Genomic DNA, 15268 nt, shown 5'->3' with positions numbered 1-15268 from the left:
TTTATATTTTATTTTGTTTTACAGATTTGTAAGACTCCAGGGCCTCCAAGCTGTGATTAATCGGATGGTTCCTGAAGTGACGGGGAGAACAGACGCGTTGTGCGCACCTGTGGAGTGTATGTCTCTGTGCATTTAAACCTTCTTCCTATACACACGCCTTGTACACAAGGAGACAGGCTCATTCTTGTGGCCACTTGAAGAGTTTCACAACTGATGAAAATTAATTTAAGAATCAGATGGAGCAACTTGACACCACTGGGCTCAGGAGCCCAGGGAGAAAAATACATCACTAATGGCCAGTTTTCCATGTGGTCTTCACGGGTAAAGAAAGTTTGCAAAAAGAAAAAAAAAAAATTTGCACAGATCAAGCCTCAAAAATACCTCTCCAGTTGAAAGAAGGAGCTAAGTGAGAAGGTGACTGAGGAGAAGTTGATTTCAGGCACTGCAGGTGGGACCATGAAGTGTTTTTTGCACTTTTTTTCCAGTGGTTTTGGTGAATTGGACAGACTTTAAAATTCTGGACTGAGAGTAACTCTTACTGTGGGTTATGACTGGGGGAAAGCGAGTTGGGATGTGATGGGACAGGTTTGAACATGAACCAATTCTTTTGCCACTTTCCGTTAACTGTATTCGAGAAATTTTGGTTTATTGTTTCCTTTTTCCTTTCCTGTATCTGTAGGATAACATCCTAAGGTAGTGATTGAAACCGCTAATTACAAGGTGAATATTGAGGAACATCCAAGCAAAGCTTCTTTTCCTTGGGCTCTCCGTGTGGTGTTGGGAGACAGTCTCTGAAGGGAAACAGTGGGGAGGACCCTGATTCTCACCTGTGTTTTCGTTTCAAGGGATTCTCTTTCTTGTTGAGTCCAAGAAGACCTGCATTGCATGTAAGAGGAGGATTACTTAATGGACTTAATTCTGAGATTAGTTTTTTTCCTTCAAGATGGAAAAATATGTGATGTTTAGGAGCAGAAAGGGGAGAAGTGACTAGGGGAGGGAGGAAGGAGACAGGGACAAAGGAGACGAGATCCTGCAGGCAGGCGCCGTTTTGTCAGCAGGAGGATTTAGGATTCACCCAAGGCAACAACGCGTGGGCCACTTTAAGAGCTTTAGAACATTCTGACTCTGCCCATTGGAGAGGCTTTCTCTCTATGCCCCTATGGCACTGAGGGGTGCATGGGCCTGCGGAGGGGCCGTCAGATGGTGCCCAGCTCTCCCTGGGGACATAGTGGCCTGCCGGGAAACTGGACCGAGCTCTGAGGGGGGAAGTTTCTGGCTCTGAACAGTGAAGAAAGAGTCTTTTTTTCTTCCTAAACTTGGACTGCTGTCTGCACAAACTCTGGTCTGTTTTGCACAGTTTGTGTGCCTTTTTTTCCCTTTATGCAATCTTTTTCAGCTTTAGCAGCAGAAATTTGTCTAGTTGAGAAAACATGCCAGAGGGTGGCCTCAGAAGGAAGATGATCCCGTGTGTTCTGTCTCTGCGTCTGAACTTTTGAAGAGAAAATTCCAGCTCGAGGGATTCTTAAAGCCTTAAGTTACTTGAAATCTATGTATTTGCAACCCTTTGTCTCTAGAATCATATTACACTAAACTGGAATCTCAGGCTGAATGAGAATAACCAAGTTGAGTAAAAAGAAGAAAACTCAGTTTCTTGATACCACGTGTTAACAATGCTCTTTCTCCAAAGGGTCAGCCCACTCTTCCTCTAAGCCCCTTGAAAATAAAAATGGACCCCACGTTTTCTTTAAGCATTACCTTTTCTTAGCAGACTGCCATCATCTTTTATAGAGAAATTTTTTCACTATGCATTTGGTGGATCTTTATAAAATACTGAGCGTCTGATTAGGTAGGTGCAGGTCAGTCTTTGTTAAAGGGGGTTGAGGGAGACAACGCAAGCCAGCCACAGAAATAAAATAAATCAGTCCATGAAAGGAATTGGTTTAAATTTTCCGGCATTCAGGATTACTTTTTAAGTCAAGCAGTTCATCCAGAAAAAGTATGTATGCAGCGGTGGAGCATGGGCCTGTCCTTTGCAGCGACTCCAACATCCTCTGCCTGTCCTGGAAGGGGCGCGTCCCCAAGAGCGAGAAGGAGAAGCCGGTGTGCAGGAGGCGCTACTACGAGGAGGGCTGGCTGGCCACGGGCAATGGCCGGGGCGTCGTCGGGGTGACTTTCACCTCGAGCCACTGCCGCCGGGACAGGAGCACCCCCCAGAGAATCAACTTCAACCTGCGGGGCCACAACAGCGAGGTGAGCTGCGGTTTTGTTTCACTTTTTGTCTGATCCCTGCTCCTGGTATATTTGAGTCTCCTTCACCTCCCGTGGACTCAAAACTTACTTTGCTTCTGTTTCTCAGACTGACTGCCAAGTGAGACTTTTCAGACCATGAATTCTGTCTGCTGCGTTCCGGTGGGAGAGTGTTCAGGGGGACACGGTTCCCGGTAGCCATTGTCCCTCTCTGAGTGTCAGCTCTCTCTGACATCCCTCGCTCTCCTTTCCCAGCAGTGGGCTGCCCACTGGCAGGGACACTGGGATGGTTTTCTGACCAGGGTGGGAGGTTGGATTAGATAGTCCTAACCAACTCGTCATGCTCTGAGCCTTTATGGTCACCCTGTATCCATGGCAAAGAGTCCCTGCCCCAGTGTCAGACAAGCAGTGTAAACAGTGAAGGCGGTGCTGTCTTCACACTACACAGTTACCATCGGCATTGCTTTGGTGAAGGTTAAACACCTAGCTTATATTTCCTGTACTTGGAAGTGAACAAAGGAATTAATTGGTCAGCAATGAAAGAAGTAATTAATTGGATAAGAGTCATAGTTTTTCACATCTATTGGGTATATTATATTGAGGATATTATGCACCTATAGATTTCTCTGGGCTTCTAAAACATGAACAGTGTCGTTATCTGTGACATTGGTTCAACCAACATTTATTGAGAATGCTTAAGTGTTAGGTGCTGTGCTTAAAGAAGAGATGTACTTGCATAGCATGGTAACACTATTCGTGCTGCACTGTTCACTGGCTTATTTGTGTGTTTTCTTATGAGGAATCCATCTTAAAATGTCATTAGATGGTTATTGATTAGTTGCTGTAAAGGAGGAAGACTATTTCTGAAGTGTGGCATACAGTAAAGTCATTAATCTTCAGCGTATGTCTCAACGATTATTTACCTGCACGGTCACCTGGGTAACCTCCAACCAGATATAGATGTAGGACGTTTCCACTGCCTGTCACAGGTACCTGCGGCCCCTTCCCAGGCTCTGCACCCTGCTGAGAGGTGACCCAGACTCTGACTTCTGTCCCCACAGACATGTTGTGCCTGTGCTTGAACTTCATGTCAGTGGAGTCATTCATTATATCCTCTTTGTGTCTGGCTTCTTTTGCTCAACGTGATATCTGTGAGATTCGTCCATGTTGTGTCTGCTATTAGTTCTTTTTAATTGATGTTAGTTTTCCATCGAAGGAAGAAACCACAGTTTTTCCATTCTCCTGTTGATGGGAATTTGGATTGCTTCCAGGTTTTGGCTAAACCTGCCGTGAACATTCTTGTGTGTGTCTTTTTGTGGGTCTCTGCACTCAGAATGGAGTTTCTGAGTTGTAGAGTAGGTGTACATTAGGTTTAGTAGAAATTGCCAGTTTTCTAAAGTGATTTTACCATTTTTATACCCTCACCATCAATGTATGAAAGTTTCAGTTGTGTTAGAAGCTTCTTTCGAATTTGAATTTTTCATATTAAAAAAAGTAGTTTATGCAAGGAATTATGTTTTACAAATACTTTATAGTTACTATACACACATACACATATATACATATGCATGTATATATCTCTAATTTTGAAGTGGATAACCTCTTAAAAGATGTATTTTTCTAATTCTTTGTGACAAATTAACGCAAACCTAGTGGCTTACAATACCCACTTGGTATCTCACAGTTCTGTAGGTCTGAAGTCCTGGCCTGGTGTAGCTGGTCCTCTGCTTGGTGCCTCACAAGGCTGGGAAATGTGGTGTCAGCAGGGACCGTGATCTCATCTGAGGCTCAGGGTCCTCCTCCAGGCTTGTTCAGATTGTTGGCAGAAATCAGTTCCTTGCAGGTGTAGGACCGAGGCCCTCAGCTCCCAGTGGCAGGCCCCCATTCCCTGCCACGTGGCCCTCTCCACAACAGGGCCGTTTGCCTCTTCAAGGCCAGCAGGAGAGCATCTGCTGTAACTTTGAATTTCTCTGACTTTCCATCTCTGAGAAAGGGCTTACCTGACTAGATCAGGCCCACTCATCCTCCAGGGGAGGGGATTATCCAGGATGTGCACACCAGGGGTGCTATTTTAGAATTCTGCCTACCACAAAAGAGGTGATTATAATTCCCAGTGGCATGGACGTTTCACCATTGAAACTATTTCATGTGATCTTTCCATTTTGCATTTTTACTTTTGTTAATATCTATTCTTAATATTAAAATAGTTCCTATTTACTGAGTGCCTGCCAAGTAGGGTGACCGGCCGTCCTGGTTTCCCAGGCTGTGGAACTGTCAGGGCTAAGACTGGGAAAGTCATCGGCAAACTGGGATGGCTGGTCATCCTACTGCCGTGTGCCGGACATGGCACCAGGCACCTCGCAACCTAATTGCCTGGTGTGGTTTTTGCAGCATACTTAGGGATAGATATCATTGCTCCCATTTTACAGGTCAGAAAACTAAGGCTTACAAGTGTTAAATACCTTGTCTGCTTTCATGCAGTTCGTATGGAGGAGAGCTGGAATTTGAACCCCGGGCCCTATCGTTCTCCTTCAGCTTATCTTTACTTTCTTAAAACTTGTGTTCCATGTAAGTCCACAGTCCCTTATCCATAGTTGTGAAATCTAAGCGCTCTGAAAATGGAAAGTTTTTGTGTAACTAATTTAATGGCAGGCCCTGCGCTGATGTGAGGCTGTTGTCTGTCATCGTCCTGTCACTGCAGCCCCAGAAGTATCCATGTGTTTTATTTAGGGGAGTTGCCCAGCCCCTGCTGGGCTGTTATATAATTGATGGTATCTGCCTCGTGTTACTTTTCTAAAATTTCAAAAACTCCAAATTTCAAAACTTATCTGGCCGCGAGGATTTTGAGGAAGAGATTGTGAACCTGTATCTTCTTTTAAGGGAATCATGGAAAGCAGCCTCTGAAGAGTTTTATCTTTTTTTCATTTCCGGGAAGAATGACATTTAACTCATCTCTGTCCGTTGCGTAGTTACCGTCTCTTCACGCCCCTTCCACCACAATGAGCAGAAAACCCCTTGCCCCCATCCCGACGTGCCCTATAAACCCTAGTCAGAACTGTGGCAAGATCATGCGTCTCTTTCTGTTCATAGGACATAACCAAATTACAGACGTCAGATCCAGTATTCTGCTGCTTTCACAGCTGAGAAACTTGGGAATGTTTTTCTTCTAGAAAACAGTTTCTTGCAGATATTATTGATGTCATGCAAGTTTTAGTACTGATTCTTCATTTAACGAGATTTTCTTCACTTAAGAGCAGACAGGCGGTCCTGCATGTGTGGTGGAATTTGTTTCATTATAGGGACACGTCCACCATAGGAATGGTCTCACCTGGATTCTTAGATTTGGTTACTTCGTTCTCTGAGAAGCTTTTTCTGACCTCTGTCCTCCCACCCGCCGCTTGCCCCTACTGTGCACTGAACAGACTTCTGTGGTTGCACTGGTAAGGCTTTATTATAGTTATCTGCTTGTGTGGGTTGGTAAAACTTCCTGAGAGGTTGTCTATTCTTGTGGTTTTAACTTCCTCACCTTCCCATTGTTTAAAATGTAGCTTATTTATTTTAATTTCCTTTAACTCGTTAGCCCACTTCAGTGTGGCTTCTTTCCCTGCCACTCTACTGAAGTGGTCACGTTCCCAGTGACTTCACATGGCTAAACTCGTGGGTCCCTTTACTGCACTTGCTGTCTTGGTAGCATTCAGTGGAGTTGAGATGTTATTTTCTCTTGCTTTCCAGGACACCACACTCTCCTGGTTTTCTCTTACCTTTCTGACCTCTGCTTTCCATTTTTCTTTGCTGGCTCTGCCTGTTTCCACCTCATCCTTAAATATTCGAGGGCCCCAGGCATGCATCTTTTTCTAGATGATCTCTAAATTGGCTTTAAATCCACCTAGATGCTGATGACTACCAAATTTATATCTCCCGCCTGCCATCACCCTCTGGTTCCAGACTCCATTCTTTGACTTGATACATGAGATACAGAATTGAGCAGCAGTCACTAGGCATCTCAAACTGCAAGTCACCCAGAGAAAACTCGTTTTCCCACTGCCCTTCAGCCTCCAAACCTGTTCCACCCTCTGTCGTCTCCATCTCAGTAGATGGCCCTAAGACCAGCCAGTCACTCACACTTACAATGGAGAAATCTCCCTACCCTTTCCTTGTTCCCGAATCCAGTTATTAGCAAGACCTCCCACTGTATTGGACTTCTAAATGATATCTAAACATGCCTGCTTCTCTCCTTCTTCTTCACCATCACGCTGGCACCAGACACGCCTGCTTCTCTCCTTCTTCTTTCCTACCACGCTGGTACCAGCCGCCTCACCCGTCTTTTGACTTAAACTCTGCTGTTAAACCCATTGTGGAGGGCTTTGCTTAAGAGTGTATATTTAATTTCTCAAGTGTTGTTAAAATATTCTAAAAAGTTTATATCTAATGTACTTTAATTATCTTTTTCTTCCTAAAACCATGATATGACATACGTCACAATTCCAAAAAGAATGGAAATTTCTAGGTTATAAGAATGATCTCCCTTGCATTTGAATATTTGTTTTCTATTGTGCTTCATAGTGAGTCTGAAAACCTCCTTTCTCTGGTTCACTCTCCTTTCTAGAAGACCTAGAGCTGCTGGTGGACCGCCAAGCCTGGTCCTGTTTTTGTATCACCGTGTGTGGTGGTGATCAACTTCCTTAAACTTAGGAGAGATTTGAAAACCACTTGGGATTTTAAAACATTTATACAAGATTTAACATATTTAAGGATCTAGACACTAATTCTAGTGAGAAAATTTGGCTAATTTTGGGTTAAAGCCAGTGAAAAGTCACTGCAAACTTTTTATCTTCCTTATAAATTTTTCATAAAACATGACTTCTGCTAGATTTGTGATCACCTACCATGGTGTCATAGTGATGGACCGGAGGGAGGACTGTATTTTATTTTCTGTGGCAATGCCTGTTCTTTTCCCCCTCTGATCCTGTTTTGTCGCATCTCCATTTCAAGAAGTTCTGGCTCTACCACTTAACTGCCTTGTACGGTCCTGTCCTCGTCGTTCAAGTCGTTAGTTTACTCATGGTTAACTTGAAATGATGATTCCGTTCTTTCAGAGTTGTTATGAGAATACATTTTTGGAAAGGGTGAATGCCATGTATATAAATGGTGATGTTACCTGCTATCCTATTGACTTAACTATATTCTTACTTTCCAGTCCTTATGATACCACTTACTACCCTTAAATTCGGTTACTAGTCTGACACATGAGGCCAGAGACAGCGTTTTTTGATTTTTGTTTCACGTTTAAGATTTGGAAGCGCATATGCAGTCAGCATATATTTATTGCATCTGTCATGTGCCGGGCACTGTGTGTGCTTGCTGCTGTGGGGCAGTGTAGATCACGATTCCACCTCATGGGGTCCCCAGTCGAGCAGTGAAGGTGAGGTGTGTACCTGCATCTCTTTCTCCATTTGCGTTTCAGTTCAGTGCGGGAAGAAAGCCTGGGTCATTGAAGGAATTAAGGGTGAGGTTTACCAGAGATTTTGTGGCAAAGGTGACCTTTGAGTGGGGCCTTGAGGAACAGTTAAAATTTGATAGTCTTTTTCTGAGTGATGCAGGAAGAGTAAGCCACGTTCTAGCTTCAGAGAAGTAGTTTCTCTCTTCTGTGCGACATGAAGGTGTCATGTTTCCCTTTGGCTCCAGCCTAAGCACATGACTTTTCAACTCATCACATCACGTACATACGTACCAGGAAGGTGCTCTCGGAATCTGGCTGGACAAGGACCTATACATTTTTTCCTGCCCTGGGACAAAATCCCCGTTGGACAGACGAGTTGTTGTTCTTTGCTCCTTTCCATCATGGTCTGAAATGTTTGTGATTTGTAACAGGGATTTTATCCATTGGAGCATTCTGTACTTTGATTAATTTCAGTGGCAGAAGGTTTAATCAAAGTGCTACCTTAATAATCTGGCTTATGGAAGTGCTCAGATAAGGTTGTTTTTGTGCTTATTTATCAGCATGCGCTTGTAGTCAAGTTTGAAAAGTTTCATATTCACGTTCATGACCTATCTGAGTTAAAGATTGTTTGTTAGTGACTTAGCATTAAGGACTCACTTAAGGTGGCTCTTCTAGTAAAGCAACCACCTCTTGGGCATATTTTAGCATGCTAGGTGGCCGTGTCTGTCTTGTGTCCTTCCCAGGTAGGCCCTGTAGGTGTTCCATCACGTAGGCATGTTGCATCCAGAGAGTGCGAACCCGGGGCTACTGTTCTGTGACTGCAGTCAGTGGAGGAAAGCCCTTCTTAGGATGCCTGTGCAAGTGTAATAGGGGCAGAACAAGCTTGGGGCTGCCCTGTGGAATGTTTGCGGCTTTGGTGGTGTGCACAGCAGATTTCAAAGCTGTATAACATATAAAGATATGCATTGCAAAACCACAACTCCTCAATCTTTCCTGTACTTTTTGCAGATAAATTTTGCTGTATTAAAAGTGAAACAAATAATGGAAACTTATCTAATTTTATATCCTGGGAAGGAATTTAAAATAATAAAATGTACCGTCTAGAGTCTGGTGGATGCTCCATTTTTATCTGCCAGCTTTTTAGTATTAATGATTTCCTGAGTGGGAAAACGGAATAAAAGGATCTTCATAGTGAGACTGGGAGGATGGAGCAGTATGTGAATGAAATAAATGTGTTATTTTAAAAATATATTTTTTTAATTTCCTCAATACAGCTGTAGTTAACTTAATTTTCCTGGTGAGAGTGTCTTGTTTTTTACGAGGCATGAAAACCTGGGTGGAGGATTGCTGGGGGCACTGAATGCTACAGTAAAGCAGAGGATGAGCAGAGGGCCAGAAGTGTGGGTAAAGCTTCTGGCCGGGGTGGGGGTGGCATGAGCTGGCTCTCAAAGCCCCTTTGGGCTCTGTAAACACTTGAGAGCCCACCTAGGCTGATGCTGCTGGGCTCTGGCTCCGCAATGACAAAGGAGGAGCTGTTCCTGCCCAGATGACCTGCTTGTCAGAGGATGGATATGGTTTCCATGGAAATAATGTTGCTACTGCTGGTGACAGTTGCCATATATTATTTGGCCACAATTTTCTATGTACTTTATGTCTGTTATTTTGTTTAACTCTCGTGTAACAAGTCTCTCCAGCTTTGTTTTATTATCCCTGCAATCTGGTTGAAGAATCTGAGGTTCAGAGACGTTATGGAAGTTGTCTAAGATACAGAGCTAGATAGTGATGATGGCAGACCTGGGACTTGGATTCATGTCCGTGTTTTTCCTTCTGTAAGAAGACACTGCTTCAAACAAGATGAACCGTAATGAGCAGAGAAACAGAGTTGTGAGTGACTGTGGCGTGTGTTTTGGCCAGTGAGAAGTTTGCTGAGGTGTTGGAGAGCAGTGCCAGGCAAAGCTGCTGGGGCTGAGGGACCAAACCCTGAATAGTCGTGATAAAAGCAACAGTGATAAATGATTGTGAGGTGAAAGAAGCAATGCTTTTGGTTTGGGTTGTGTTCCAAGACCATTAGAAGACTGTTGTATTCAAATAGAAGTGTTGGAAATAGAAGTGTTGGAAAAATCAGATGTGAGTATAAAAATTATGATTCAGTTCAGCGTATTCGTCCACCAATGTGGATAACTAAGAGTTGACAGCATTGGCTATGTTTAATGTATTATGGAAATAATAGTCTTCAAGAAGTAGCATCTAAATGTCAGTCACCATGATACTACGATAGTGTATGGATGGGCCTAGTTGGACTCTTGAGAGAAGAGTGTAACCAGTTATTGTAGACAGAAGGTATCTGAGAAACAGCTCTTTTACTTGTGTCTTATGAATTCTTATTTTGAACAGGAAACTGTTCTCACAAAGAGGCAGAAGTAGAAGTATTTCTGTATATTAAGGTCAGAATTTCATTTCACCTAGGTTGGCTTATCTATTTTTATACCAGAGCTCAGTAATGTGAGTTAATTTTTATCACAGTAATACTTACACATGGGAAAATGCTGATAAAGAAAAATAGCAGTGTTCCAACTCCTGTCTCCTTCTCCTTCCCACCTGCCTCCTGTTCTGGCTGTTCACCAGAGGCTTACGTTATTATCTTTTTGATTAATCAGTTTTGGGATTTTGTCTCTTGACTTTCCCATCTTGGTAGGTGATCTAGCTGTCTTCTCTCTCTTTCTTTCTTAATCATACAACCCAGCTTGGCTCCATTACCTAATCATCCCAATATTGCTCTGTCATAATAATTGGTTAACTCAATATTCATCATTTACGTTATGTAAACTGTGACACTATTGTGCCCAAATGAGCCATGTAGAGTTCTATGATTATATTTCCTTTATTGTTCAACTTTTCTTCCCTCATGATAAAAATTGTCTTATTTTTTCCAGTGATGTGGTTTCTTTACCTATTGTGAATCTTCCTACATCTTCAATACATTTCTACACATTCACACCAATAAGATGATTTATTGGTTCTTTTTGTTTGTGTTTTCTTCCTGGAGGCCTCCATCTGGGTCCTTGGTCCTCCTGCTCTCTGGGTTGGTTGCTCAGTGGCCTGCCACCCAGCACTTTTCCTGTCCTTCCTTCTTTCATCATTGTGGGAATTCCCTTTGCCCCTTGGGTCCTTTGTTTCTTGGATATTGTCTTTCTTGGTTTAACTCCTTGTTTTTGTTGGAGCATAATCTCCAGTATCTTCCTAAGAGAGAATTTCTAAGTTGTGAATTTTAAGACTTGTATGCCTAAAAATGTCTTCCTTCTGCCTTCACTTTGGGTTGATAGTTTGGCTAGGTATAGATTTAGAGGTGGTGCTTTCAGAATTTTGAAGGCATTTTTCTATAGTCTTCAAACTCGCAGAATTATTATTGAGAAGCATAGTAGTTAAGAGTCCAGGCTCTGACGTTGGACTCCATTTGAATCCTAGCTTTAACTGTGTTAACTTCCCTGTGCTGTAATCTTCTCATTTGTGAAATGGGTTTATAAATAGTACTTTCCTCATATAGGATTTGTTGTAAGGATTAAATGAGTTACTACAGTCATATGTCAATTAACAACAGGGACGCATTCTGAGAAATGCATTGTTAGGTGATTTCATCATTGTGCGAACATCATAGAGTGTATTTACACAAACCTAGATGATATAGCCTACTACACACCTAGGCTCTGTCGTACTAATCCTATGGGCCCACTAATCATATGTGCCATTTGTCATTGACTGAAATGTCGTTATGTGGCACCTGACTGTATATGTAAAGCATTTACAACAGTGCCTGGTACATCATGAGGGCTTGGTAAAATTGACTACTATTATTATTATTCTAAATCCCTTATATGTGACCTTTTAAAAATAGTTTGGAAGTTTTGGCATCTGCTCTTTATCCTAGATATTCTGAAATTTTGTGGTGATGTTTAAAAGTAAGGTACTATAAAGCTGTTTGGCACTGCTGTGTATGTGTGTGGGGGGGATGTTTCAGCTGATGGGCTTTCCTATGGAGTAATGGGGGGGAGCCAACTGCTTTGTGGCCAACCTCCCAAAGTCAGCATCCAGGCATGTTTCTCTGGGGTTGTTCAGTTTCTCTAGATAAGGCCCTTTGGATCACACACCCATGAATTTACTCCAGCTGCCAGCGTTCTGAGAGCCCAGGTGCATGTGTGTGTGTGTGTGTGTGTGTGTGCGTGTGTGTGTGCTGAGGGAGAGGTAGTGACAGTGGAAGGAGCAGGAGGAGGAGCCTCTGTCTGTTGATCCTTACAGTGCGTTAGGCAACATTCTCAGAGCTCTGACTCATTTAATCCTGACATCTACTCCTTGACTTTGAACCCATTATCACCGTTATTCTATAGATGAGGAAACAGGAACAGAGATGTTAACAGGAACAGCTTGACCAAGGTAACGCATCTCTCCTGATTGACAGAGCTGAGACTGGACTCTGGAACCCCTCAAGATTCCACACTCTTAACCTCTCAGAAAGTCACCCCTGTTTTCAGTCCTTGTCATTGTCCTCGCTGTGCCTGGTATCCTCAAGACTGGTTCCTGTGGTTCTCTCTGCCCGGGGAATGAGCCTTCAGTGTCCGAAGCTGGTGGGGAGAATTGCCTGGTTCCGTCTCTGATGGCTCCGAGGGAGGGAGCCTCATCTGGTGGTGTGGGTTCCCACAGCTAATGTGTTCCATGTGTGGCTTTTCACCCAAGCCCTCTGGTTTCAGCCCAGCCTGCACCTCTCCCAGTACCCCAGCCTCATGCCTGAGCTTCCCAGGCTGTCTTTTCCTGGGCACCTTTCTGCAGGCACCCAGTTTGGCCTTGCTGTGTTCTCTGAAGCCAGTGCCACTCCTCACTCATTTTCTGTCTTCGTGCGCTGTAGTTTGGGCACCCTGGAAGATGGCCTTTGTGTTTGTTTTCGTGCTCCCTGTCATGAGGTGATTTCTAAGAGAAGGATTAGGTTCATCTTTGTTTTGACATCTTAAATCAGAAGTCTCCTGTTAAGATATTTTTAAAAGTTCTTAAAGTCATTAAATATAGATTTATTTTCCCTAAACAAAGAGTATAATAGAATTATATATATATTTTTTTTTTTTAACTTTTTTTTTGTGTGTGAGGAGATCAGCCCCTGTGCTGACATCTGCCAATCCTCCCGTTTTTTTTGCTGAGGAAGACTGGCCCTGGGCTAACATCCGTGCCCCTCTTCCTCCACTTTATATGGGATGCGGCCACAGCATGGCTTGCCAAGCAGTGTGTCAGCGCATGCCCGGGATCCAAACTGGTGAACCCTGGGCCACCGCAGCAGAACATGTGCACTTAACCGCTTGCGCCACTGCGCCGGCCCCAGAATTATATTTTAATAAGAAAATAGAATTTGTCAAAATATCACCATTGTTCATTTTTTTCCTTTAGCAGTTTGTTTTGTTTAATTTTTTTTTCTCATAATAGAAATAAATGGTCATGTCTGAAAGTAACTTAGACATATGGAAAACACTGTCTTTGGGGTGTATTTTTGCTAGACAGAATGAGAGAGGGATGTGGGTACAAGGCAATAATTTTTTTGGTAATAGCCTCCTAGGGAGGCGGCTTCAAGCTGCATTATGTCAAAAAGAGAGAGAATGAGATTATTACTGAAGTCCTGGCAAATAAATATTTCCCTAAGTATAGAATCTGTGTTCATGATTTATTAATAGGTGAACCTGTCAGTTCTTGAGCCAGACTGCTTGGGTTTGAGCTGAGCTCCTTTCTGTGTGATTTGGGACAAGTTACTTATTTCTCTCTGCCCCGGTTGCATTGTCTGTAAGGGAACAGTAGCACCTGCCCTCTGAAGTGGTTGTGGTGACTGGAAGATGTAATCTGCAGACGGTGTCCCTCAAAGAGCTCGTTTAGTCTGAGTTCTTGTTTAATTATGATTAGACTGCCATCCTGGGGTGTTTTACCCATCTGCATTTCCTTCCAAGGCTAAAACAGAGGAGCCACGGCCTCTCAGCTGAGAAGTGGCCTCATGATTGCAAAATCTGGGAATGAAATGTGAGGCGGGAGGCAGATGAGGGGTTAGGAGCAAGGTGGGAGGTGTCCCAGCTGGGAGGAAAGCTAGGCTTGTGCCACTGGTTTTATTATAGACTTGAGATTCTGGGACGTTGGGCCCCTCATCTGTGTCAGTTCCTTAACTGCAGAGCATCCTTGACTTAGTCTTGAGCAGAGCTCATTCATCCTGCCTGTTTCTACCCAAGCCCACAGAACCCAACTTGTGGCCTCAGGTGTACTTGGAGCCGTCTCTTGATCTCTCAACAGGGAGGCTGTTGGGCATAACGCGGAAGTGGATCCATGGTGCACTGGGCAGTGGGTATCATAATCGTATAGGAAGTTTTTATCTGAAGTCGATTAAAGTCATCTCTCTGGGGCATGGTCTGGGATGGAATGGGGCTGGGGTGCGAGGGGAGAGAGAACAGGGGAGTCTATGCTGTGCAACCGTTTGGTATTTCTAATTGGGTCCACCCACGTGCTTGACTCTGAACTTCCAAAACAAACGTGCCTGTGCATTTTGCCCAAGATTCTACTGCTGGGTATTTTTATTGTACCTTCTGGCAACCTACATTTGGTTTCTCGTCCTCGTTGTTGCTGTTTTATGGAATTCATACTGCATTTGTTGTTTTTTCTGCTTGGCCTAGTTAGATTTGGTCTACTGAAATGCAGAGGAAATTGTCTCCGCCCTCGGGACCTTTCTTTATCCTGAAGTAATCCTCCTGTTCAAGCTCACTTCCAGCCTTTCTTCTGCTCCCTCTATATAATCCCTGGAACAGTGTTCAAAGCAAAAACCAATTTTGTCTGTCTTAGCTCTGTTCTTCTCTTTCTTTGCTTCTTAAATTTTTTGGGTTTAAGGAAGTGTTTGTTAATTAGAGCCTTAAAATAGAAAAATAAATAGCCTTGGAAATAACATCATTGTCAGTAAGGTCTATTTTGTAAACTCCTTGGTAGCAGAAATAAGTGTGGATTGGCTTTGTTTATAAGATTCTATAAGTTAATGTTTAGGGGTTGGGAAGTTGATTTTATTCATTTTGTTCAAATAGTTTGAAAATAAAAGTGTGAAAACCACCTGTTGTCTCTCCATTTGCTTGATAGTTTCACGATTTCAGATTTTATTCTTTCCCGTTTTCAGGAAATTTACTACAGATGGCATTTGTGGCTAATTAGGGAATTACTTAAGCAACATGACCAAGTTCTTGTCTCCTAGGCCTTAAAATTTTCTTTCCTCTTAATTATGCCTTAAAAACCCTAATTAACTACTTCATTTCCAAGATTGAAATCACCTTGGGGGAGTCAGGATCTGTAATATAAATTGACATTTTTTCCTAGTAACGGAATACTTGTTAAGAGATCAGCATCTCTTAAAAAAATCACTATTATATTTTAGGTCAACACTGTGCAATAGAAATGTAATATGAGCCACATATGTACTTTTAAATTTTTTAGTAGCTACATTAAAAAGTAAAAAAAAAGGTGAATTTTAATAATATATTTTATATAACCCAATATATCTAAAATATCATTTCAATATGTAATCAA

At 42.8% G+C, this 15268-nt stretch overlaps 1 protein-coding gene across 1 annotated transcript in view; it reads left to right on the top strand.

Annotated features, from left to right (window-relative positions):
• TULP4 (TUB like protein 4) overlaps positions 1-15268 on the top strand; it is a 227455-nt gene that overhangs the window by 59412 nt on the left and 152775 nt on the right. Inside the window, 1 exon segment of the mRNA XM_058534065.1 lies at positions 25-2250. Within this exon segment, the coding sequence (XP_058390048.1) occupies positions 1999-2250 (252 nt within the window). The 5' untranslated portion in view covers positions 25-1998.

Source organism: Diceros bicornis, chromosome 39 (assembly GCF_020826845.1).
Source record: "Diceros bicornis minor isolate mBicDic1 chromosome 39, mDicBic1.mat.cur, whole genome shotgun sequence".
In the NCBI taxonomy this organism is placed as follows: domain Eukaryota; kingdom Metazoa; phylum Chordata; class Mammalia; order Perissodactyla; family Rhinocerotidae; genus Diceros; species Diceros bicornis.
Note: the sequence above shows the minus strand (reverse complement) of the source record. Positions and strands in the feature narration are given on the sequence as shown.